At 37.3% G+C, this 27638-nt stretch overlaps 1 protein-coding gene across 3 annotated transcripts in view; it reads right to left on the bottom strand.

The window, feature by feature from the left end:
• The window catches only part of IARS1 (isoleucyl-tRNA synthetase 1), a 102373-nt gene that overhangs the window by 7004 nt on the left and 67731 nt on the right, over positions 1–27638 (bottom strand). For all 3 annotated transcript variants that reach the window (XM_068695151.1, XM_068695153.1, XM_068695152.1), the window contains exons 22-33: positions 25521–25612; positions 25033–25110; positions 24463–24584; positions 21337–21439; positions 21053–21136; positions 13242–13416; positions 12338–12450; positions 11968–12063; positions 10090–10266; positions 6514–6625; positions 5550–5675; positions 348–491 (exon numbers count right to left, since the gene is read on the bottom strand). In XM_068695151.1, the coding sequence (XP_068551252.1) occupies positions 348–491; positions 5550–5675; positions 6514–6625; positions 10090–10266; positions 11968–12063; positions 12338–12450; positions 13242–13416; positions 21053–21136; positions 21337–21439; positions 24463–24584; positions 25033–25110; positions 25521–25612 (1422 nt within the window). The remainder of the gene's footprint in view (positions 1–347; positions 492–5549; positions 5676–6513; positions 6626–10089; positions 10267–11967; positions 12064–12337; positions 12451–13241; positions 13417–21052; positions 21137–21336; positions 21440–24462; positions 24585–25032; positions 25111–25520; positions 25613–27638) is intronic.

Below are 27638 nucleotides of genomic sequence, written 5' to 3'. Positions count from 1 at the left end.
GGCTTATCTTTCATCTTCCTATTCATTTGTGGTCAGTTTTAGATTCAACATTTTAAAATAAGCTGCACAGGTGAGCAGACTGTCAGAAACAGGGAAACAATGCTGAAGGGATCATGTTTAAATGCCATTTGTTATCTCAAACTAGCTCTTCACTTTTATGAAAAGGTAAAGAAAAACTAAACAATCACTGTGTTTATTATAAAGTACACACTAGAAGAAAAATAAATGAAATCACCATCTACAAATTGAAACAGACATACGTATCTTCATCATCAAGAGATAGTGTCTGAAACTTAAATCAGAAAAAACTCAACCTGTAAGCAAGGAGAAATCAGTATCCAACATACCTTGTGGTTTTGCATTTACTAACTGCAAGTTGATATACTGGCAGAGAAGAGCATCAGGAGAGTTGGTCAGAGCAGGTGCTGACCCTGTTGTCACATGTAGAGTCTTTCCACTGAGAGTAAGCAAGTCAGTTTTATTTATCAGTTCTGAAAAAGAAAATTAGACCAGTCAGGCCATTACAGGGAAGCCAAGGTCCAGCTCCTGCTCAGTTAGCTGACAGAGTCCTGCTAACTGATTCTGCTGTGGAAGCGGTTGCAATTGCTTGCTCAAGAAAGGGTATTTCTCCAGTTTGACAAGTGGAATTTATGCGGGGGGAGGGGAAGCATTTCTTAATATTGCAGAGAACCTAATCTGCTATGGAAATCAGTTCCTACATCTCACTTCTTATGCACATAAATACATGACACGATTACTTATAAATAACTTAAGCAAGCAGTTGCTCACTTAAGCCAACCATTTCTTTCTCATTACATTAAGACCTATGATCTTTGCCTCTACCCTGACTTCAGTAGCTGAAGCAGGGCTGGATTTGCATTACCACGCAATGCTGAGACACTTCCCACATTAAACTTCAGGTAACAGTAAGTGTACAACCAGTAGTAGCTGGTTAGGTCCTGAATAACACCCTTTGCATTGATATTTGCATGTAATGTCAACAACAGCTGATGATTCAGCAGATAACTCCAGTCATGCGTATTTAGAAATTGGTGGACATCAGACACAAAACAGGACTTGCATCTTATTTTTTTCTTAGAAGGATTTGAGATGCAATACCGGCACCTTGGAAGCACTCATATGAGAAACAAATGAGGTACGCGAGCCTTCATCCCGCACTACCTACAGGAGCAAGCTGCCTGCCTACCAGAGAGATAAACCACCACCACCCTGCTGCCAGGCACAACACTGAAGAGAAAGAACATCCCTCTTTATTGCAGCTACAGAAGAACTCCAAAGACCAAATCTAGGAAGAATTAACAAATTTACTATCTCGCAAAAATTGCACAGTGTATACAGAGCAGGCACGTGTCATCTCCTCCAACAGGTTTTCTTTCCCTATCAGTACTGTTTGCATGTCACAGAGCCTACGGTTTACAAAGCTTTTTTTCCATCAGTTCCTCTAAATGAATTTGAAAGATGGAGAAATTGCCTTTTTCTTTTTTTTAAGGAAAAAAAAAAAAAAGGAAGTTTATAAGAGTTTATAAGTTTAAAAGCAAAAAAAAGAGGTGAAGCATGCTCACAGGCTATACGCTCTCAAAATTATGCCAGCTGCCAGAGAACAAAGCACAATGCAATGTGTAAGGTTTATGAGATCGCCCTAGAGAAGGAAAGAAAGAATATTTATCATTTCTACCCTCAGACTGCATCTAAGAAAGAATTTTGACTTAAGAAATCTCAGGTTTTGCAGTGTCTACACGTTAAGAAATATATTACGAAGAAATCTCAGCGTTCTGTTTTAATGGCACAAAATCCCTAGCCTTTAAAATCATCTTTATAAAAAAAATATAAAAAGCTTTAAAGAAAAAGTAAAAACTTCATTGCTGCATCTAAAATTGAATTTTCACGAATGAGGTAAGGGATGTATTGTAAGACAGCGGTTATCTGCCAGCTAACTGAACACTTTCCTGGTTTGTCTGAGGAGCAGGCCCAGGAGGAGCTTTGCTTGTAAGTAAAACCAAAATAGTTTTACTTAAAAGAAAGCAAGAGAAAACAACTAACAAGTGAATGGTAAGTAACAAGAAAAGGAGTCAGCAGAGTTTTTTCCTAGCATAACTCTAAAGTGGCACTGCTTGCCATTACCAGGCAATAGCTGTGAGACCGCACCAGCAAGCAGGGACCTTCATGGAGCAACACCCCCAGTAACTCACAGCTCACTGCTGTTACACAGGGACCACGATCTGTGCAGGTTGATGCAGGTCAACAGGGCACAAACAGCGGTCAGTGCAATTTGCACGTTTAACACATCGAGCACTTTGCATTACAGGACCACTGCCATTTTCACCAGGAAGATCCCATGGACAGTGCTATCAATACCCTCAGTTCACATGACTCCAATAACTAATAAATGAGTCAAGTGGGTCATTTCTTCATATATTATGATACTCTTGAAAGGAAGCAGATGTTGAAATGTGCTCATCAATATTAAAATTACTTTTAAAGGCAGTTCTCCCTGCAGCTGAGATTTAAGTGGTAATGCTCTCTGCTAAGGTACCTTAGGGCCTTCATGGCCTTTTAAAAATTCAAAATAATAATAAAAAAATCTTATTGAACTCATGTTCAAAAACAGTGATAAGAAACAAAAAATAGTTAGCCATCTGAAAATCATAAAGACAGAATAAGACATGGACTAAAAGATTTTCTGGGGAAATTCTATCTCAGTTCCACCCTTTTCCTTCTCCCCTCCCTGCCTTCTTTTAAATCCTAAATGATTTATGGACTCGTATAGTCTAAGAAAAATAGAGTTGTCTTAAAAAGGTCTTCCTCAATATGGGCTACTTCCTTGAAAGCTGAGTGCAACTCAGAAGCTGTGCACAGTAAGAAGTGTCTAAAGTTTTCAGCTATCTAGAGCAAAAAGAAAGAAACAGACAACTATTCTTATGATCCAGTTTGAGCCTACCCTCTTTCCTTTAAATTACTTAAACAGAAAAAATTAAAAAAATAAATAAATAAAAAAACCTAAAATGAGACAAATTCTGTTCTTGTTTCTGAAGACCATTAAAAATCCCAGAAACTTGCTCAGTGTTTGTGCAGTTACCCAAAATATATCAATTCACTGCTGGGGAGGAAATGTTTATCCCATTATTTCAATGTTCTACTGAGAAAGAGGGCCTTGACATATTTTAGCCTGCCTTAATACAAGAACAGCCTGATTTTATATCATTATGCAACCTTAAGTAAATCTTCATTACAATTAGAAAACAAGATAATAAACTACTGCAAGTAAAGTGGAGGGGCCTAGAAACCACAGGAAGGAAAACAAGCAGCCAGAAATACGGTTTTACTGGGTCACAATTTTATTAACACATGTGGGACCAATTCAGCAACAATTTGTCCAGAGTGCATGACCTTTCCTTTGCAACTTCTCTCAGAGTGGCTGATACCAGCTCCTTGCCTTACCTAAGGAGCCCCCGGGCCCGTGGCGAGGCCTCACCTAACATCACCCATGCAAAGGCTGGGTGGATAAAGCCAAAGGATTGCATCTGAATTGAACCAGACACCAAGAGTTGCAGCTCTGTTCTCTAACATCCCTGAGAGCTATTTTCTTTTTACATGCTTGCATTCAGCCCTGGCTCCGCTGGGAGCATCATCTTCTGCTCATCAATACTTGTCCAAATTCTCTGCCAAAGTAAATTTGATAATCTAATCTTTCCAAGGGAATTTCCATGTCATTAACAAGTCAGCAGGGAAAACACCCTCTTTGCCTTGACCACTTAAAAGAGTAAAAGATCAAAATCAGCATGCCCAGCTGGAAAGCTCAAATGCAAACAGAAAAAGTGGCACAGAAAGGGAAGAAATGAAGCCTTCACCACTACAGCAGAAAAAAGCATTTGAAAGAGGGGTAAACTAAATAAGGATCCAAACAGCTTATCATCTCAATAAGGTGAGAATTTCCCAACTCTTCTTGGCCTTTGCAGGTCATGTCTTAATATCCATGATGGTTAATGAACCATACTTGTACACATCCATCCCTGTAGGCATGTACTGCTATGAAGTGTATCACTGTTGTTCAGAAAATGATTTAAAGGAATGCCATTTCCTCCTTTAAAATATAAACTCGTTACTCAAAGTTTCCTGTATATCATCCATAACTGAAAGCCAAGAATGATCATTTCATATGAGAAACTATGCAGTTCAAGTGAGCACAACTTGGAAAGAGCTTTTACATTAAGCTAAGTGGATTACATCAGAGAAAGTTATGATATGAAAAGGCCCAAAACATTCTTGCCAACATACATTCAGGAAATTACAAGTCACAAAACTAGAGCTGTTCTTACTGACATTATAGACTCAGGTAAGTCTACTCCCCTACTGGTATCATTGGCACACAAACTGGTGATCCACAGCAGTCCTGTGTGCAACCCAAAACAGCCTTTTGCAAAAGCCAATTAAAATATCTCCTCTTACATGTTGCTTCAGTAGTACCTCTGTGAAAACACGCTAGCAAAGGTTTCTACAGCTGTCAAACTTCAATTTTTGTGGTATTTTATCATTTCTTTGTCACTCATCTCAGACTTTATGTTGTTAATGGTGTGGAAACAAACAAATGAAGTTTCAACTCCAAGATGTGCCTGTAAATAACCCTAAGAACATAAAAAGAATTTACTGCTACTGTCAAAACCTATCTGAAGTTGTATCACAGCACAGACACTTCAAGTACTCTGCATTCTGTATCCATTCACTAAAACATTTGGTTAATATTATTTTGTTCTCGGTGTGCTGATTTTTAAGATGTCACTTTTGCTGATGTACTGGAGTATTACATGTAATGTAATAATAAAACAGCATCTTCATCTCAGAGAAGAGAGCGCCAGCTTGCTGGTAGGATCTCAGAGTCACTAATTGCAACATCTTTCATAATGTTTCTCTGTCTCAGTTATTTTATCTTTGTAATGAACTGAACTATGATATAACCTGCAACTCTATATATAATCCATAGAAAGTGCTTTTTGTTCTCATGCCTTAACAGAGGTAAAGTTCAAGCTGCAAAAATATTCAATAGATTTTCCTGAAAAGAAAAAAAAATGCAGAGATCCTCAGCTTTCTCTAGGGTGAAAAATAGAATGATTTTTTTCTCTATACATAGGTACACTTTGCATTCAGTTTAAGTTCTCACCCTGCCCACTGAGGCATTGGGAAAAAAATGAAATCATGCAAAAGTTGATGACAGCTTGCCATCAACATATAGCATAGCCTGGACCTGATAGAGATGTTTTCTGAAATAAACCAGATTTTGTTCTGATGAAAGCTGCTATGGAAATAGGTTAACAGAAGAGATGAGCATCATTTTAACAGCAGATTTTGGAAACATTCTAATGTGACTATAAACAAAGTCTCATAAGTTAAGTATTATAAAGCAGAATATTTCCTTGTGCATTTTCCTGTCAATTTTGTGTGTGTGTGTGTGTATACATATGTATAAATTGTACAGTAAGTAATTCCTGGCTGCTGCTAGGAAGACTCGATTTTCCTTGTCATACTCCATTTACCTGTTTTTCCATTAAAAACTGTCAGTTTTGAATTTTTAAGACCAAAAATGCAGGAGACAGCATCTACAAGCCCAGTGAAGTTCAAGGTATTGTCTCCTTTTGGATTTTCCAGCAGCAACACACCATCTAAAACAGAAATTATGAAATTAAGATACACTTTGCAAGAAACATGAATTTCAATGATTATCTAATGAGTTTTTCTAATGACTTCCAGCAAATTACTAAGCTAATTTAAAACTGACAACACTACATACTTCCAGAACTTTTTGTAGAAAGAGGGAAAGAGAGAAGAAAACAGGAAAACTGACTCAAATGTATTGCAGATTTAGAGTTACATTTGTTTTTATTAACAAAGTTACTGTTGCTGAATTTTAATCCACTATTACATTGATTAAAAAGTGGCAGACTGTACGCCAAGATGTTCACCAGGTTAGCTATCTTCATTAATACAAACATGATACAAAGCATAAGTGCACTGACAAAAAATTGTAAACAAATTTAAGAAAAAAATCCAGAGTACATTTAGTTTGTTCTCATTTTAATATAAAACTCAGCCTTGTAATACTTTTAATATCACTATACTGACTTGCATAATGTACTTTTGACGATCCATAACAGTTTATTCTCTAGTTTAAGTATTTTTTTCAATTCTATATTTATCTTTTTTTTTTTTTTTCCAGAAATAGTAGCTGGTCCACAGAAAGGCATCTCCTACATATTACTACATAAAGAATTTAAAATTCTCAAGGGACATACTCTGAGCCTGGGTGAATATACACACACAAGTTTGTATACGCACACAAAAAAATATGACTATTTTTTTCTTTTAATAAACTCATTTTGGAGAGCTATTGAAAGCTGCTTTGAAAGGGAGCATCTTCTTGGCATCAACATTCCTCACTCCGTTTTCTGAACAGTCTTTTAACACACCACCACAGACAAATCAAAATGGGTACATTCCTACCTTGTTCTGTCCCATTAGCACAGACTTTGAGGTTGACGTAGGCACAGGCTGGACCAACACGCTGGCACACACCACCTCTGACAAGTGTAATTTCTAGCTCTGATCCCTTCAGCTAAAAGAAAAAAAAAAATACATATATTGCTTACATATTGTTTTGCTGATTTTTTCTTCAAACTTCATTAATATTTTTGTCTTTTTATACTAAACATCACTCATTTTATTGAAACAGCAGATTTTGCCTCTTCTTCCTTCAGAAACAGTGCTCCAAATATGAATTTATCTTTAACTTAAAGATGAATCAGCATTTAACACGTGAAGAAAAGAGTAGAAAAAACCACCTCAGTCTGACTGTAGTCTCTCAAAATCTAACCCCAAAATGAATATACTTAAATGATGAAGACTCTTCCAGAGGTAATTCAGTATCTGAACACAGGATGCTGTTCTCAAGTTGTCTGCTGAAACCTCCATCTGCCTGCACTGGCTACAGACAACAGCCAGGGCTACAAGTTGTCCTTATATTAAGTCTACTGCAGAAACAAATGTATTTTTTTACAGGCCTTAAACCATAGCTTTGTTAAGACCATGTTTTCTCAAGCCCAATTCTCTTCCTGAGCTAAATACAGGTTGATATTCCTCCTGAACTTACACCAATTTTCATGGGAACAGCACTCTAAGTGATCACCTAAGTTTAAATCAATAATGAAACAGGTGTCATTCAGAAATCACGTACAGAAACAACTGGTAGTATGTTGTTATTTAAAACCTTTTTCTTAAATAAATATAGAGCACAAACATGGAAATGCCGCTCAGTGCTGAGCTCCTACTGCAACATAGAGAAAGACTGACGGAGCAGCACATCTTGTTTTGCTCTTACCTACTTTCACCAGCAACTAAACATTCATTTTACACAGAGCTGCTTTTCCCTCCCAATATTTTCTGAAAAAAACAGCTGAAGTTTCCAGCTGTCTTTCAGAACAAGCCTCTGAGAAGGATTCATAATTAATGGTCTTTATATAACATTGATCCAGGATACTTTCACAGAAACACTAACCCTGAATGTAATCAAAATACTTCCAGAACAAACAGACTGCTTTTCATTTTTGTCCCAGTCTTTACACATATTCAGCATCACACGGATTTCCAATCGTCTTTTTAATAACTTCCAGAGGTTTACTGCAGTGACCCTGCCACAACTGCTCTATCTTAGGAACCCACGTGCAGCATTACACACCTTGCCCCTGCTTTTGTACCTGAAAGCGCACAATGGTCCTTGTAAAACATTTTCCACTTCAGTGCTTACCCACCCCATCAACAGAAGACAGTCAACGCATAATTCAGTTTCAATGCAAAGCCTTTATGCCTGAAAGTGCTAGTACAAAATGTGTGCGCAGGTATAACCAAGAAAACCCACCAAGCACGGTCGGGTTTGATGCGCTGACCTCCAAATCCACTGCACATCGCTGCAGCTATTTTAACTCTCCACAAAGGGCCAAACTGCTACCCTGAAAGGACTTCTGCAGAAAAGCTTTTTCATTTCAGATATTTTTATTCACTGCTGGTGCTGTGACAAGCTAGTCACAGCAGAACACAGAACAGAGTGCAAAACATCTGCCCTGAGCAATCCATCTCTACAGTCCTGGAAAGTGAGACTTCCGAGGAAGAATTTACAGTTGCACTAAAACCCCCGTCATCTGTTTCTGTCTGCAACCTCTCTTTTAAATACTAAATATCTGACTAATAAGTCAGAAGCCCATCAAGTCTGTAAACACAGCCATTTAAAGGTGCAGAAAGCTCCCCACCTGGCAAAGCCCACAGCTGAACTCTGCAGGGAGGTACTTTGTGGTAATTGAGGCTCCTTAACCTAAGCTAAAAACAAATGGGAATTTACTTGCAAAGTTCGTCTTTGCTTCAGATACAGTGCTTAACTTTGGTATGCAGAACTTGCAGTGAGTCACAGCTCATGTTCTTGTTTGGGGGAAAAACAAGCCCAAGACTTTAAGCTAGCAGGCAGGAACTCACAGCCCTATGGCCGCCACAAGATGACCATCGCCTGCCCATAAACCTACTCACCAACTGCAACAGCCACACAGAAGTGTCATATGTAGTGTTGCTTCAGGTACAATTCTGTAGGTTTTCCCCACTCAGCAATCCAGTATTTGTGCAAACGTGTATTCTGATCCACAGCCCTCTCTCTGGTTACATACTGCTCACCATTCCGAAATCCAAACGGATGTCTGTTTTTGCTGACATCCAGACAACAGCTATCGATTATATCCCTAATAACCAGCACCTTCTGTCAGGGCAAGATTTTGTCGTTACATAAAGAGCTTATTTAAAACTAACAGACTCCTTGTTTAACTAGCCACAATGTTCTTCTGCACCAGCATCTGCTAAATTAAGATTTAAAAAGCAGACAAATAATGGGGAGGTGGGGGGAGAGGACATACTTGCACAGGCATGGCAGCCTTCACAGAATGATGCAGTGACCAACAACAAAACAATTTCAGATGTACGCTACCAGACAAGTGTTTCCCAACACTACACGTTTCTGCAACTACTTTTACATTCTGAATTGTATTTGATGTTGATTTAAGCTGTCCATCAACAGCAACACAATCAGGTAAGAAATAGCAAAATTTTCCAGACACCATATTCTCTACTTTTACAATGTTTTTCTTCCTCTGTGTTTGTCTCTAGATGAAACTACTGATTTTGAAAAAGGCCAAACACACCTTTGTTTCAAATCCATACAACTTCAAAAATTTAATTAATATAAAATGTTTCCCTTACACATGCTGCCAGTAGGACAGACAAAATGTGCCTCCTTCTCAGCTATTCTCATAGCCCTACCCATTTTTACCCATTTTGTAAAACAAATTGGAAGAACTAATATATCATAAATTCTTGTCTTCCTGGGTTAGCATGACATTTAGATTAAAGAACCTGTTTCACCCATAATTCTGATAGGCATGAATGAATACAGTCAGTTTGCATAAAACCAAAGAGTATTCTTAAAACATGTCAGAAGAAACAGTCAAGGAAAACAAAGGAAAGTTCAAATTTGGTGATGAAAGGATAAGCCAATCTGCAAAACTTCATTGTTACAAAAGGCTGAACTTCAAGAAGAAAAAAAAAAAACACAAAACATCCTCAAACATTATTAACTGAAACTGGCCTTAAGTCAAGATGCAAAATTTAGCTTCAAAGGAGAAAATTTCTAAATACAAAAGCGTATTAACTTAAAGAAATCAGAACAACAGTATTTCTGCTTTCTAAACAATGCACTAATCCAAATATAAATAACTATCTAAAGTACTTTAAGCTTACACAAATAGCAATTAACATATTTACTTCAGTACCTAAGTGGCTTCCTTTCCAAACTTAATAGACAAGCAACAGAGCCCACCTATTTTATTTTTTAAACCAAAAAGAAAAACATGGACATTCATAAACATGAAATAACATCCCCTTTATCCCACAAATACTGACATAAAAATTATCTGCAATCAAAACAATTGTTTCGGTTAAAATCTTATAGGAAAATGAACTATGCAGTCAATGCTTTTTCCTTCTTACTTGGGTGGTCTCCTGGATGAGAACTTCTTTTGACGTAGGCACCGGGTAAGGTTTTAGGGCAGCCTTTATTGTTGCAAGAATGAAATCTGTATGTTCCTTAATAACAGTATCCAAGTAGTCACCTTCTGGATATGATCTGTAGTACACTGTAATCTCATCTGTAGGAACCAGATTTCGCTGTAGGACATACCAAATAGACCATTAATTGACAGCAAGCCTAAAAGTTGAAGAAAAAACGTATTAGATATTTACTAGACATTTGTTAGAAGTTTCCCCAAAAATACTTGAATAAAGCAACTATTTTGTCAGAAGGGAAAGGAAGAGGCATGAAACATGGCGGCATTTTCTTCTAAAGATAATGACCACCTAAAAAGCACACTTTCCTCAAAATATCTCATTTACAAATTCATTTACTAACTCTCCCCCTTAATTAAATGAAAACTGATACTGAATTCTAACAAAATTCTGTTTCAGTAAGAAAAAAAAACTTGCATCCTAATGCCATTCCAGCAATAGTTATTGTAGATCCAGAATTGTATTAGTCGTTTACTTTGATAACAGGAGTGGGAATCAAAAAACGACAGTAAATGCATATTAGCATCATGCTAAGTGATAAGCAACACCAAGGATTTTGATATTCATTTAAATAAGTTACAAACTTATGTCATTACAGAAATAAACATGAATCATCCAGTAACTTAAGACTTTTCATGGCCACATTTCTTCCTAATTTTACGAAGAGATATATATATATACACACACACACACACAATTAAACGTGAAAGGGGAAGGTGACAATTTTGGTATACGTTTGTCATTTTTCATGCATGCTCTTAGTGAAGATTAATACAGTCTCTAGCCCATCGCCACCAAGTTTGCTGAGTAGGAAAACCCCAAATGTAAGGGTTTATTTTAAAAAACTTGCAAATTCAGAAACTTTTAAAATTGTTTGTCAAGAGTTACATATTAATGTAATGTCCTCTCCACATAAATACTTTTTAGACCTGTAATCATCTCCCTGGTGACCCAGCTTTCTAAGCACAAAATGGAGGCACTGAGCACAGCTCTTCTTGGATTATTATCATAGATAGAGAGAAGTTACATTGGTTCAAAGTGCTTTAACATAAAGGTCAGACAGCATCACTTATATGTATGATGAGAACAATTAAGAGTGGAATCATTTATGTCAATTGGTGCCAGAAATGCCTCCTGCAATTTGCTAAGACGTGAGTCTGTTTCTTTTAGCAGTCCTAAGCTCAGAAGTCTTGGCTCTCACCAGTTCAGCTGATGTAACACACTAGGACTGAGACTGAACAGATCACAGCACTTGGCAGGAGGAAGGCAGGCCCAAGAGATAGTTAACTGGGACTGAACCACTGCTATGTGGCTAAAGGGAGAAGAACTACAGGGACTCAAAAAAAAAAAAAAAAAAAAAAAAAAAAGTGTATCCACTACTAATGACATATAGTAACCTTAGGCATTGGTATGGGTTGCCCAGAGACGTGCTGGAGTCACTATCCCTGGGGGCATTTAAGGAAAAGGATGGACGTGGTGCTTAGGGACGTGGTTTAGTAGGTGATAGTGGTGGTAGGGGGATGGTTGGACCAGATGATCTTGGAGGTCTTTTCCAACCTTAATGGTTCTGTGCAACCTTAATGGTTCTGTGATTGTATAGTAAGCTCAAGATTCAACTCTAGTTACTTAAAATACGGAAATTCAAAACAAAAGAATGATTTCAAGCCATTTATGCCAGAACAAAGTTTGAGATCAAGGGTAAATGATACAGGTCTTCATATTTTAATTAACAACCTCAGTTTCTGCTACATATCGCCCAAGAAGAGCTTAAAAGTAAATTGTCTTATTCCATTGCTTCCTAACCTTTTTGCGAAGCTTCTGAATGCGGTTAATCACTTCCCGGGCAACTCCTTCATCCACCATGGACTGGTCTGGGGTAACATCTAGCAGAACTAAAACCTAAGGATTCATAGAAGAGTTGAACAGGTGACAAACTTGAAACAACCTAGTATTAACTCACAGTTACAATCTTCCTGTGCTCCTCACAAAAATACCAGGTTGAAGAGAGCACTTTAACATCTCCAAAACTGAGAAGATAGCCTACCACATACCAAGAGCCTAACTGGTAAGAAAAACCACCCCAGCTTCTCACCTCAACAATTCTGTTCCACTTTTAGAGGAATACTTCCCTTAAAGCAAAGAATAAGGAAAAAAAAAAAAAAAAAACCAATACCTGAGCATCAGAATGTGCCTCAAACTGGGCAGATCCTCCCGCAGTCTGATCAAAGGTATACATGAGACGAAGATCTTCCTCATGAAGTTCATGTCCTTCTACAACAATGGTGCCTGCAGAATAGACAGATGAAGAATGTTTCTTACAATCAGAACAAAAAATAAATCAATGAAAAGCTTAAAACAAATTCCAGACTTAAATAAATGAAATTTATTACAATTGTCATACAGTTAAACCACAATGAAATGCTAGTAGAACACGCTGAACATTTGGATTCTCATTCAGATTTTTCATACTAACACTTCTGCAGGCAGAACTCAGCTCACACATAGACCTTCTGTATACCCTTTGAATGAAACAGAACTTAAAAATAACCTGCATATTCAAGTAAACGAAAAATTCACATTCAAGCAGTTAACTGAACAGATATAGCTGGAAAATTCACACCTGCTTGTAAATCTGCAGTTGAAGCCATGATTCCAGAATAAAAGCTGTCACACAAATACTCAGTTCAAATTTGACTCAGTCTTATGTAAAAACTCATTCTTTACTCCATTTTGGACATACAGTAGAACTTAAACAGGTGAACAGTGTAAGATTAGTATACACAACCACCTCAATTCTACAGACAAGAAAATTGATTAAAAAACTAATAAAAAACCTCATACACCCTCTTCTCATTAACATAAACTCTAATATGGATGATACCTGGGAGGTAAGCTTTACGTTTCCATAAGTCTAGAAAAGGATACTTTTGCATTTGTTTGATTAATATATATACACCAAGTGCAATTACTTGGATTTTTCTGATAAATCCCAAATCTTTCGTGTTGCCTTTTTTTTTTTTTTTTTTTTTTTTTTTTGACAATTTTGCTATGGTTTAGCGGTTTGTATCACCACATACCTGTCTCCTGGAATTCCTCCAGCTGCTCGCTCTTCAGCTCTTTGATTGCAGCCATGACAAGTTTAAATGCACCTTTCAGGCGCTTCCCAAGCACCATGTGATCTGGTTCCGCTCTCAGCCGGACTCCGTATTTATCTTTGTTAGTAGATAATGTCACTTGACGGACATTAAGCTCCTGCATAAACACACCAAGAGGAAAAAGGAAGCTAAAGAACAGCCATCTCTGACAACTCTTCGAAAGTCTAGAAAAGCAGGGGCCATGGGACTAGGAAAGTGGTAAGTCCTAAGCTGCAAATTTTTTGAATGGTTGCTTCTGTGAACCAAGCAATTTGCCAACACAGCAACAGCAAATAAACCCAACCAATGCTGAAACTGTTCTTCAACAGAAGATCCTATTCTCATCTTCAGCCTTTATGAAGACATTTCACCGATATCAACAGACTCCAGTCAGCTCTCAACTCAGATCAGATCCATTTTCAACAAGCTTTTTTATTTTACTGTTATAACTGCTTGGAAAGTTGAAACTATTACTTCTGTGTACAATGGCACTAGGAAATGGTCTGGAAAAATTCAGCAAGAAAGATTTTACTAAAATATGCTTTTCAAAATGCATTTAGCCAGATAACTATAATGAAAATCTTTGCTTTAAGTCAAACAACAGTTACTGCTCCATCTTGTCTCTTTCCTTTTGTTTATTCTAGGTTCTTACTGTACAGAAAACCACCTTGCTCAGACAAACCACTGTCAAGCACAAAGGGTTGTAGCACAAGTATACCAAAGATAAGTGAGCAGGGGCAGCCAAAAAAGCTTATATGCATCTGTCATCTTCAGAAGGAATCCAAGGACATTATTTTGCTACTACAAAGAACCACGGGCGGGCCCGTATTTTGAGTAACGTGCAGTTTTTGTCCCCATGTTTGAATGGGGACATAGTGGTGCTACAGAGAGAGTTTTATGGAATAAAAACTGATTAAGAGGACAGTGTTGCTTCTATATGAGGAGAGACCAAAATGTCTGGAGCTCTTTGGAGAGAAGGATGTTTAAGGGGAATAAGATTGAGGTTTTAAAAGTTACGAAGGAGGTGGAGAAGGAAGGTAAAAATGATCACAGAATCACAGAATCTCTAGGTTGGAAGAGACCTCAAGACCATCGAGTCCAACCTCTAACCTAACACTAACAGTCCCCACTAAACCATATCCCTAAGCTCTACATCTAAACGTCTTTTGAAGACTTCCAGGGATGGTGACTCCACCACCTCCCTGGGCAGCCTGTTCCAGTGCCTAACAACCCTTTCAGTAAAGAAGTTCTTCCTAACATCCAACCTAAAACTCCCCTGGCGCAACTTAAGCCCATTCCCCCTTGTCCTGTCATTCCAAATCTCCAACTGATCCCTCGAGTGCTGTGAAAACAGTCAGAAATGGGTGTAAAACAGATCCACAGCAAGGAGTTAACCCTTGGAACCTAATGCCACGGGAGGACGAAATCAGGAGTGTACCAGCAAATTCAACAAGCAATTACACTCACGACAACAGGCAGGCAAGAAGATATTAAAAGGAATAAGCAGGGATCTGTCCTTAAACATCTTTAATACAACAACTCCAAATGGCCGACTTCTGGATGTGTTCACTGAAAGAAGTAACCAGACACCTGTGCTCTGTAAACAGCCCTCGCTATTGCAGGACACACCGTACACTGCTAGCAGAGCTGTTATTCTAAGCCACTAAGTCACTTCTTACATTCTTAACTACAACTATTTTCCTCATCATATAAACATACTAAAATCACCATTAAAAATATAATTGCACACCCAGACCATCATACAATATCAAGTTTAAAAACACACAGGGAACTCTACACTTCATTCTATGCAAGAAACAAATGCTTCACACACATAACTAACTACACCACGAACTACTGCCTTAGTATACCTCCTGTAAGTGGAAGAACCACCCTGTATCCCAATGTTATTTTGGATCTTCAAGATAGCTTTACAAGGCAGGCAAAAAAAAAACAGGCTAACAATAAAACAAACAAAGGCAGGACTTGACACCAAAATTCCCTGTTTAATGTGGTCTCACTCTATCCTTGCTGTAAAATACCAGTGACAGAACTTGGATAGTCTGAATTGCCAACATGCAGCTCTACTACATGTACAAAACTGTGCATATCTGGAGCACGTTACACTGCAATTCTGTAGTTTGCCTGTCAGATTGCCCAATACTTGAAGCATTGAATACTTGGAGTTGTATTTAAATCTCCACCAGGAGGTTGTTAGAGTTCACATTGACATGACACAGAATCAGCAAGTGCATTTGGCAAGCAAGCTGCTCCAAGTCTTGTAGGAAGCAGAAGTAAACAGTAGCAGAAAGGACTAGCAAATAGCCAGACATTTAGACTGAGAAGTAACTCTTAAATACAACCTCTGAGCTCAAAGTCTAATTCCCCAGGAAGTCCTACTGGCATGAGGAGCCACGAATACAAGTGAATCTAATTTTATTTAATACATCTTTTAGGAAATCTAATGAAAATTACGTATTTCAGAAATTCAGTTTTAATCGAAATGAGCCCACAATTGGCAAATGACAACCGGGGGGGCGGGGAGTAGCAATCTAAAAAATAGCACAAGTTTAAATATGATTTTGGGCCTCATTAGATAAATTACACACAAGCATCTCCATCAAGACAAATATCCTATGCTAATTTGATTAAGAAACCATTCTTATTTATACATTATTTGTTACAAAACTAAAACAGTTCTTAAAAAAAAAAAAAAGCAAATCTGTATCTTGGATTTCTTTATAATTGTCTCATTGTAGTGCTTTGATTTAAAATAGTGTTTATTATTACCTTCTCAATAAAGCAAAATCATCTATACATGTACCTGCTAACACTCATATACACAAACTGAAGCAACTGATTCTTCCTCCCAGTTGGAAGAGCTGCATATTCACACGTTCTCAGCGCTGTACAAGGGCCTTCAGTTTGTGCCAATACTTCATGTGCCAGACATGATCAGACTGACCTGCAACCCACCTACCAACACTGTCCAATTCTCAGAATAGAGAAGAAATGCAAGTGCTGTGCTTCAGGCTGGGCTGGGCCTTTTATTTACACGGAAAATAAATATTAGTTATGCAACACTGTGAGAAACCAAATACTGAAGGACCACACACACTGCCACAGTTTACTTGTCAGATAGCTCAACCCATTCACTGATTCAATCTACTGTATTGCTGTGACACCATCAACATTATGAAGTACTGGTAGACCTTGAATTTGATGAAGGGAGAGCAAATTATCTCCACGTTATTATAGCCATATGTAGAAGAGAGGGTTGAAGAGTGTACAGAAGTTGAATGCAAACAAAACACTGATTGTGCACAGACTAAAATTTACTCGGATAAAGACCTTTAACTAGAAGTAGTTAAAAAGAAAAGCCCTGAAACTAGTGTTGTAAAAGGCTTGAGCTACTAATGAATAAAATGCATCCACATCGAACAGTTATTTCATTTTGTGAGCTTGGTTCTTTTTGCATGACAACTCCATGCTCTGGACAGTTCTAATATTAAGTTCCATTTATTTAAATTATTTTGTATGTTTTGATGATGAGAGTAAGACTACAGATCAAAGAACACAGTTATTATTTTTTAAAAGTGATCAGCATTTTTCAGAGAACTGACAACTGTATTTTTCAATGTCTTTAGTTGGCAACTGCATGAGATGACATGGTGCAAATTTTCTTAGATATTACCCCTGGCACTAGAAACACACCTCTGGCAGTAACCAAAGGTTCTGAAGTTCTGAATATGGAAGGAGGTTGATGAATAAAACTGCAAATAATACTGCAAAGTAATAGTACCCACTTGCCCATATTCATTGATCTCTACAGCTATGAGCTGTCCTGGTAAACAACTAAATTCATTGCAATGCAGTACAAAAAACACATATGCTTTTGCATCAGCCTGATGAATTTTAAGATAGAAAATACTTTGTGCTATTTTTTATTATGCATTTGTACTTCCATAAAGGTATTTACTTTTGTTGAAATTCATCTCCCTAAAACATATATGTTAACTTTGAAATAGCAAATTAAGTGAAACCTACTTTTGCATATTCATCCAGTTCTGCAATAATTTATCAAGTTGTGAGGTTCTTGTCACCTTTTGCCAGCTGTACAAGTCGACAGCAAATTTTTCCACCCACCTTTTTGAAGTACTTTGAGTAAGCAAACTTCATCTCCTTTAAAACTGGATTCTGTACAACAATTAATTCCAGTTTTCTGATGAAGAAAATGTGGTAGACACTAATCTAAACTTCAAAAACTGTGTTATTGGTACTGAAATAGTTAAGAATAATAGTAATTCTGAAGTGGCATCACAGTTGCCAAGTCTAAGAGAAACAGTCAATACGCTAAAATGACAGAAAAACATGACCAATCCTATTTGCAAATCAATTAAGATTTATTTTTTTAATCAAAGTTCCTTCAGTGCACAATTCTTAAGAATTTAAGTCCCACAGTAATTAAAAATGTACAAGTATATAACATGGATCTGAAAAATACCTTGTACAACAAGCCATGACTCCCTTAGCCAGTGCTCTTAAGTTACCCCCAAATAATTTTTGAAAGCCTGGTGTAGATGCATACTTAGGTTGATACATGACTGGAAGTTTAGGAGGTCCTCTCCGCTGCTTCAGTCATCTATTGAATTCCCTGTCATCAGCTGGCACAGCTGCTGTCACCAGGACAAGCATGATGACTTTATCTTGCTCACGTTGATGCACGTTTTTGTTTTCCTTGTTACAAAGTACTTCATCTTGACAATGACAACTCAAACCAAAAAAAGTTGCATCAGACTGTAAGGATGGGACAATTTTCTGTTACAAAGCTCTCTCTAGACAGCTACATTTAAAGGGAGAACCCTTAACCCCTAAGGACAGGGATACAATAGAGATCATATGTTTTCTGTATGAGGAAAGAAATCCTTGTAATACACTACTGCCAGACTTACTACACTCAAAAAAGAACTTGTAACTCACATCTTCCAAGACACGTTTCCCTACTTATGTTACATAACCCTATGGAAAGAAAAAAAATCATTAAGTGTTAAACATCATAACTTTACGCTTCACATGCTACCAGCATGCATTAGTACAGCCACTGGAATTGACTCTGTCACGATCATATTCCGATTGATCTGGAAAGTGACAGATTTAGACAAATTAAAAATGACAAGGTCAAAGACCAATAAGCCATTACAGTAAAAAAATAACACAAACCAAGACAGACTGCCAAACCTGCCACTCCTATATTTTACCAGCACTTCTGAGACTTTAAGTTGATACACCATGGAAGGAATTTCCTGAAGACAGAAATAAGACAGTAAGCTCCTCAACAGAGTCAAATTCAAAGCTTCAGTATTGTGGATGGAGATGAAGGAAAGGAACTAGTCTGAACTGTGAAGTATTTCCCACCCAGTTACTGCCCATTCACCCATCCAAAGGAGTTACCCACTAATATGACAGCAGCTGGGAAGTATACTGGAGATAAAACAGAACAAAGAATTCAGTTGCAACAGTAATATGTTTTTAGTATATCTGCCACAAGCACTTAAAACTGAGGAAAAGAACAAACTGAGGAGGATAATGAAAAATATACCCTGTGGCTCACCTATCCACATATGAAGCTATCGAGAGGAAAGAGAAGTCACATAAGCTGTGCAGATGTACAATTGAACTAATGTTCAAAATTGTTTTCTTTTCTTTTTTTCCTTGTGTAAGTAGAGATTATTTCAAACAATTAAGATTTGAGAAGGCAGGACCTAGGAAGGCTAAAGCTTACAGTTCACAGGTATTCAGAAATGGTATTAGAACTTCTTTGTGAAATCTCTTTTAATAGTTAAACATGTCAATAAAAGGTGGTAGTGGGGGGATGTTAGTTTTGGTGTTACATTATACTTGGTCTCTTTAATGATACTCTTGTAATTACTCTACTATCCCTCCCTCAAAAAAGGCTGTTAAAGGAGGTCTGAAGTGGTTTCATCAAGGTGGTTTGGTTTCCAAGGCCCCTGGACAAAGCTGGCATGCATTCTATGTACATTCACTGAATTAAGGAACAAACAAATACAATGGGACTGTGTAAGGAAATGAATCAAGTGAAAAATCCAAAAAGACTCAGTACAGAAATTAGCCATGAAACAACCCCAAGTTTATTCTCTAGTGCAAAGCATGTTTTCTGCCCAATATCAACACCCAGTAAGCACTATTAAAATTCTGCTTTATTAGCCAAGAGCCGCTATTTGAAATGCAATTCCTTCCTCCCAACAACACATCCAGTTACAACAAAGTAGTCATGACATATGTCCCCAGGCAACACAGTCAAAGACTTGGGTGACAAGCAATCATCTATCCCAATGAAAGATTACTACAGAAAGAGGAAATTAAGACTGTTCATTTGGAACAGTATTGCTTAACAAGTCTTTCTTCTTCCCTCACTGCCTTCCAGACTGGTTCTGGAAGGCCTCCAGTCTTACACTGGAGATACTTACCTATTTCACTCTTGTTCAGTGAAGCAATTAGAAAGCCCTTAGGCTGCTAGCTCTGAAAAACTGCACATAGCATAGCTCATGATATCAAATGCATGATCACGATAAATTTAATAATTAAGAAACAAGGGTTTGCAAGTTGTTTACAAGACACCAACAAATAGAAAAACATTTCAATGTATACTTGGCATAGTGGCTTTTTTTTTTAATAAATAAAAGCACCATGGTTCATCTAAATTCATTATCGCAGCTGAGAAGCTGTTTCTTATCACTATTCCCTCTTACTGTTTGATTACTTTTGTACATCACTGATGTGAAAGTGCATATAAAGTCTATGTGTAATGAAATTTAATTGAACATAAAGCTTAAAAAAGCATATTCTACAAACAATCTGGTAAGCGATCAAAATGCAATAGGCTTTGTGCCTTCAAAACAACTGCTGAAATGCAGCATTGAAGTTTAAAAGATTTATTTATAGCATTAACATATAAATAAATGAAGTTTATTTATAAAAAAACTTTTTCATTTCACTTCTTAAAATACTATGAATTTTTACATGACTGACTAAAAGCAGGAAGTCCAGCCAACTTCAGAAAGTTAAGCTCAAAAAACCGAGAAGGTTTATTTTATTTTTGAATGACAAGGCTTTTATCCAAATAAAGATTTAGAAGTAGGGCAGAGTCTGCATTTCTCTAATGGACATATATTAGAAGAGTATTTCATTGGCATACAGGGGTAGATAAGTGTATGAAATTGTATGGACTAAGACCTTATTTATTTGACCTTTTATTTGTTAAACAACATCTTAACTGGGCTCTTATTCTCTCTTACATGGAACTCCTCTCTGTCAAACCCTCCACTTATCATCAAACTGTTTTTAATGCCTTTTAATTGAAAGTGAACACAAAATTTCTAACTCAACTCTTTGACAACATGTAGTTGAATCTTACGTTATTCTTAATCAGAAAATGGTTTTCCCTTCACTGAAGGAGGAAAAACAGGACTTCCTTAAAGAGGCCATTGGAAATATTATGTGGTGGTCATTTTGAGAGGAAGCATTTCTTAGTACTACAACTGCCTGCTTAAGGATCACCCATTCACCTTCATTTCTACACATATCATATTCCTTTCATTACAACTCCTATATGTGAATTTTACATAGTGAGTTATTACCACAGAAAACAGGGGTGGTTAGGATTTTTTTTTTTTTTTTTTGAGGTAACTGACTAACATACACAGTCCACTTAAGTGTCATGCTCATGTTCTTACCTCAAGTATGTATTTCTCCAGAGAGCTGATGTTTTCCAGTGCCTCTGGATCCCGATGGATAACAACTACTTCTTTCAGAGGATACTAGGGAGAAGAAAACAAACTTTTGTCCTTCCAAGTAAAAATAAAGAATGTCCAAAATTATGTAGTTATTTGAACTATTTCACTATTGATTTCTAATTGCTATTCCAAACTTTATTATGCCATTTTCCACGGCTTATCCTGAAGTTGCAAAGCTAGTGCATATTCACAAGGTATTAATAAGAGTTAGTAAGACTTCTAACCTTTACTGGAATGGTTTTTCTGTCTCTGATTACTCGTCCAAGCTCAATAACAGACTGCAAACAAGAAACTGCACTTTCAATTTTTTTGTCGATCAGATCCTCCCTAGGTCAAAAAAAAATAGGAAACATTAAAAGGATTCATCGTTTCTGTATTGGTTTAAGAAGATTTAAAACTCATTTCGACCCATTTCTCTGAAATTTCCTAGAAGAGACTCAATTATGCCCTGTTTGGGGCAATATCAAAAATGAACAAACATGTTTTTCTTCTCTCTTTGTGGAGAAGACGACGGAAAAATCTTACTGTAAGACAAAAACAGCTATTTTAAAATAATCTTTTATTAGCAGCTCTCACAAGATGGCGATGATGGATTGAGTCATACTACCTGTTTTATTAATATCCAGTAAAAAGCAAAATTTACATTCCTAATATCACAAGATGATGCAAAAAGGTTTTATAAATAGAATACTTACAATGACAATGAAATACCTATAATGAAATCAACTTGCTGGATCTCAATGCATCTTTTCAGGAATTCTACATACTATAGCTTGATGTTTTAGACAGTCCTGTCATCTCTTCTGGCTTCATCATTTTTCCTGGCTTCATCATTTTAACACCCTTCCATTTTGAGCAGCTCCCCCCCTCCTGTGTTTTTTTCCTTCAGTAAGCTGACATTCACTTCTTGTTTCAAACATACTAACATCCAGAAGTTCTGAGAACGTGTTTTTCTTGATTTCTTGAGAAGCTGCATAACTTGAGCAGCTCTTTTAAAACTGTACTAACGTCATATCAAGATCAGAGGTACTGGCTCAAAACACGATTTTAAATAAAGCAACATTGGTAGCTATAATGTAAGTAGTAAAAGTATTGGGATTAAAACCATGCATTTGGTAAGAACTAACCAAAAAAAAAAAAAACAAAAAACTGATAAAGCAAGAACATGTGTCCACAACTATTGCACCAGGGCTTCAATAAAACATTACTTCATATTTTAAAGCTTCTGTTCTTCCAAAAGCTAGTAGCCATGATGGTCCTCAAAAAATATCTTGGAAATACATAAGTTGCATGATATAATGTTTTTGAACCCAGAAAGGTTCAAATAGTAGAATGTAGAAGTATTTCACCATTGCTTGCCGTTACCTAACAACACTGTGGAGCCATAAAACAAGAATGGATTTCATGGATTGCATATACATCCACAAAATCTAATACAAGCAATCTGTTCAGACACCAAGCAACCAAACAATACCTCAGGTATTCATTCAAGTTCAGCTGTGAAAGTAGCCAAGTCCATCAGCTTTCTCTGTGTACAGCCATCATATTGTCAGAGATTAAAGTAGGATTTTCTAAGACTGCACCAAAAAAGTCTTCATGTCTCTCTTTTTTGGCTGACAGTATTTTCCTTATGCAGTCATCAGAAAAGTATTCCAAGAAAAAACACAATGACATCCTTAGCAACTCAAGGTGAAACTCTAAAACCTCAACAATAAAAAAGTTTTGAAAACATCTTCTTATCTGACAAAGAGAATAATTGATACATAGGAGATCCAGTAAATTAGACAAACTTCTTGCAGACAAAAACCCAAACAGATACAAGAAAAAGGGAAACTGTGCAGCCACTGAAATACATCATGTTTGCACAATGCAGCATGAAGTCAGTCAGCACTAACAGGAACAAAAGAAGTGACTAAGCCACTTTTAAACAGCCATGCTAAGTGCGTGCCTGAACTGAGCTCCTACAAATAAAATCCATTAGTCCATACTCCAGGAACATAAAAACATTTGTGGTAACTCTGAAGTCTCACATTCTTTGATTACCTATTCTTTGCAGCACTTTCCCAGAGAACAGAAAACCAGCACCATCATCATTAGGCGAATCTGAAACTCCTTTTTGCAACAGCTCACTACTAAAGCAAGCAGAAAGAACAAACCCCTTCCTCAAAGGATATAGTATCCATGAAAGAAACATTACCACAAGGTTTGAATTCTTCAACTAGCATGTAAAATACCAAGGTCAGCTCCTTTGTCCTTAGGGGTTTTTAAACCGAGCCGCAATACAACAGGAAATAGAGAAGCGTGCTCCTCTCATATTCAGTGACTAACAGCAGACTGAAATGCAGGCACTGACTTAATCCACTAACAAAACACCAAGGCAACAATGAGTAACTGATTATTATAATATTGCTGCCTCCCTCGGTGGGACCAAGAAAACAAAACAAAACAAAAACAAACAAAAAAAAAACAAGAAGCAAACTTCAGTTGTCAAATTCTAGCTGGGTCAAGTTGATAATCCAGGACTTAATTTGCTATAACCATCACCAAGCTAAACCTTTTTCTAGCACTTCCAAAAAAAACCCTCACCCATCTGCATTCAAACAAAAAGGATCCATCTGAAAAGCCCTCTCGTGTTATGTATCCTCTTACAAGGAAGTGGCAATCTCTGGACAATGGTTCAAATTCCTGATCTGTAGCCAAAAGAACTCACTCTGCTGGCTCCATATGTGGTCCACACAAAACAATAATTTTAATCCACGTGGGATTTGGCATCAACATTTGCCAAGAGATGAGGGGATTCTTGCATTCTTGCGACTGTAGAGCCTGCAAGGAGGTTTTGAAATCCTCTGGGGCTCTTTATAGGTAAACATTACAGCTTTTAGCCAGTATGGTTTGCAGAGTGAAAAGGATATTCCTCGACTGCCATAAGCAGGAATACACATTTCCAGCACAGTGTTTCCTCCTAATTGTTTTCCTTCCTATCGCTACAATCCTTTAACATAGAAGTCTGCTGCCTAAACATGGAGGGAAAATTTCCAGCTTTGACAGGCGAGTGCAAAGTGTATTGCTAGTGAAATGTCCTCCTACAGTGAAGAGGCTAGCAATCAGTTTAATTAAACTTGAACATTTTGCACTTACAGAAAAAAAATGTGTTAACCAACATCCTAAAAACTCTTCTTGGTTACTTTGTATCATTCATATTATTAAAGCAGCTCCTGTTCCTGTTACTCAAAGCAGTTTACAACACACATAACAGAAGGAGCACTTCTCTGTGACAAGCAAATTAAAAACAAACAAACAAAAACAAACAAAAACACCCACCATTTTGCCACAGAACAGCTGTTTCTTACCTCACTTGGGGAAGCATGAGGTAGTGGATGCTTTCAGTATTCTTTTCCTGTACTGAGGCTGGATCAATAAGTGTCTTCAGGTTCTGGTACATCAGCTCAGTGATGAATGGAGTATATGGTGCCTGTAATGTTGCATTCATTCTTTCACCATCTTTTCTTTATTGTTTGTACACTATGAATCAGTAATACTTATGAATGAAATAAGGACAGTTCAGCAAAAACGTGATGCTTACACAGTGTCTTCAATGCAGAACTGTGAAGTTAATCAAAATGCTGCCTGAACTAAATGATGAAACTGGTACTACTTATTGACTTGCTTTCTGAGCTTCGTGTTTGGGTATCAGAAGGGAAATCTGAATGTCTCTTTAAGCCAGGTGATATTTGCAGAAAAACAAACAAAAGGGGGAGGTGGAAAATGAACTGTGCTGCTTAAGTCAGTAGCAATATACTTTTTCTCCAGCTATGTTCAGTCTCTGTACCCCCAGTTTCTACAGCCAACTTAGAAACCAAGATGCATGCTTTTAGATAAACTATGTTAATAAAAGTCAGTTAGTTATGTAATTCCCTTACCATAAGTCTGCACATGGAGTACAAAACACTGAACAAGGTTTCCAGGGCCCTAATGCAGTCTTCAGTCCCATTCTCACCCTATTCAAAGCATTAACCAAGATTAGAAACAATGAAGGAGAAACAAACCAGTACCATTTTAGCATCACTGAACTGATTTCAGTAAATCCTAAATGAGTTTCTGTAAATTCCCAAGATTTCCTATGTTAATGCAATAAATGGGTTTTCCAAACTGCATTCATTTTGCTCAAAATCTCATCCAGCAAGTGAAACTGAGTTACAGTGCATTCTGTTGGTTAATTAGCTTTCCTCATAAATCAAGGAGGAAAAAAAACATTCTAATTTCTCATCTTCCACTTTCAGGTACAAACTTGATCATATTCAGAAGACAGCAGATAGATTGCTGCTTAATACCATGAAGCTGCTATGTATTAAGTTAATGCAGACTTGGATTTAATTTATGTTACAAGACCACAGAGGTAGATACATACCTTTAGTCTTCTGCGATTCATTCTAACATACCAGTTGGTCAGAATATCTACAAACTTCACTAATCGAGGGACTACGGTATACAGCCTGTAAGCTAGAAAGAAAACATTTACTGTAAGTAATATTTACCATCTACATCTATCTTCTTTCTTAAAGAAACATATTATCAGTAGCAGCTCCGGTGTTGAGCATAAAATTTTAGCAGAAGGTTAAAAAGGTTAGAATTTTAGCAAGGTTAAAAAGTTGATTAGACATACTGTTATGTTAAATGTTAAAACCACATTAAGGAAATACACGTCATCAAGTTTCATGCTACAAGACAAACATCTACCGCCAAATTACTCTTCTCATCCTACACAAACATGCATGACAGAAGCCTTATGTTTTTATCTGACTTGTAAAGAGGACAGTGGATAAAAGACCATTAATCATGAAGGATTTGGCAAATCCTGTATTTGTACATGCTATAAATACAGCCAAGTTACAAGAAGTTCACCGGAAATTATTGCAGACTCATACAATAGAATTTTATTATAAATTATTGCCAAGATTTTTTTTTTGTCAGATTTAAAATGAGACACCCATTTTAATTAATTTTCCCTGAATTATTTGCTTTTTTTCAGCAGACAGGAAGCACAGTAACAGCAAGCCTGACGAGGTATGAAGTTGTATTTTCCAAGTTCAGCATAGCTTAAAAGCATGGAGAACTGCCAGAACAAAAAACAAGGTCATCATGAACATCATGATGCAACAGGGAAAGTTTTCAAAAAATATCGTGAACAACTGAAAGCTTAACTATGACTTAGCTTCCTAAAGTAAAACTCATGTACAGCTTTTTTTTCTTTTTTTTTTTTTAATTAAGGAACTTTTTCATGTCAATTTTGAATCAGTTTCATTAATCAAGCAACTGCTGAATAAAATTTATCTTTACTTTACAAGCTTCATTATGCTTTTCATTGCATTTTCTAAAATAGAAGTGGCTTTAAAGGCAGAGTACTTGTATTTAAACCTAAAAAGGAAACCCTCAGAAGATTCATGCCATGGGGGGGGAGACATTTCTGTGGGAATCTGTGTTCCTGAGAAATACCCAGTTCTTGAACAGCTATGAATCATCTAGTTAGAAGACTGGTTCATAAACAAAATAAAGCACACGCACACTAAAAAAACATTAAGGAATAGTATACATTTAACACAACGTTCAAGTTAGCTTGGAAGCATGCATTTCTCCCCCTCTTTATAACAGTAATCCTATGAACCAAGTTGTGAAATGTCACTTTTTCAGGAAGGATGCACGCAGGTGTAGGGAAGCATGTACACACGTGCAGACACGCACACGTTCCTTTCCATTTCCATCACCAGGAGATAGGCTGTTCTGCGCAAGAAGCGCCCGACACAGTAAACGATTAAATAGTGCAAGTATGATAAGGCTTCATGTTCAGAAATACAGATTTTTGCCCCCGTAAAACACGAAGGGCTGCTTGCTCTATTACCTTCCATATCATCTTTCCATTACATGTATGTTACCACTTGCCCTACTTAAAAGCTCAAGTATCCAAACCACCGAGGTTTCCATAATAAAGCTGGGGTTCAGGGGAGAGAATAGACAGCACAACTACTCGATGGCACGTATTTCATTTGGCTAAGCTAGTTCTCATCACCCTGATGCTAAGCCAGCTACCCCGTCTGCTGCTGAGGAGTTGACTGGTGCACGCTGACTTCCAGCAATCCCAAAGAGAGGTGTTTCCACACCTCCATTTTGAGCACCGATTAAAAGGGGTGACAAGCAATGGCCAAAAAGCTCCTCACATACAGGCACGTGTTGAGGCGTGTGGCCTAAACACAGCTCAGTTTTGACAACTTTTCACAACTAGCAGGTGCCAGAAAGCAGCATCACATCAGCTGGCTCACTGTCCTGAAATGCATACGTTAGGGGAGTTTTTAAACTCTCCTCAAACCACAGCTATGAAGGTTTTATTATATACACCTTCCTGAAGGCTTTCTAGGGTCTCTACGCTACACCGAAGCTGGAGGGTGCTGAGGTACGCTGATGTGCAGGCTACTAGTAGATATTGGGGCAGAATTAATTAAGTTCCACTTCATGGAAACATCTTTGTAGGGGC

Source organism: Anas acuta, chromosome 11, assembly GCF_963932015.1.
Source record: "Anas acuta chromosome 11, bAnaAcu1.1, whole genome shotgun sequence".
NCBI lineage: Eukaryota > Metazoa > Chordata > Aves > Anseriformes > Anatidae > Anas > Anas acuta.
This window is presented reverse-complemented; position numbering and strand designations above follow the sequence as displayed.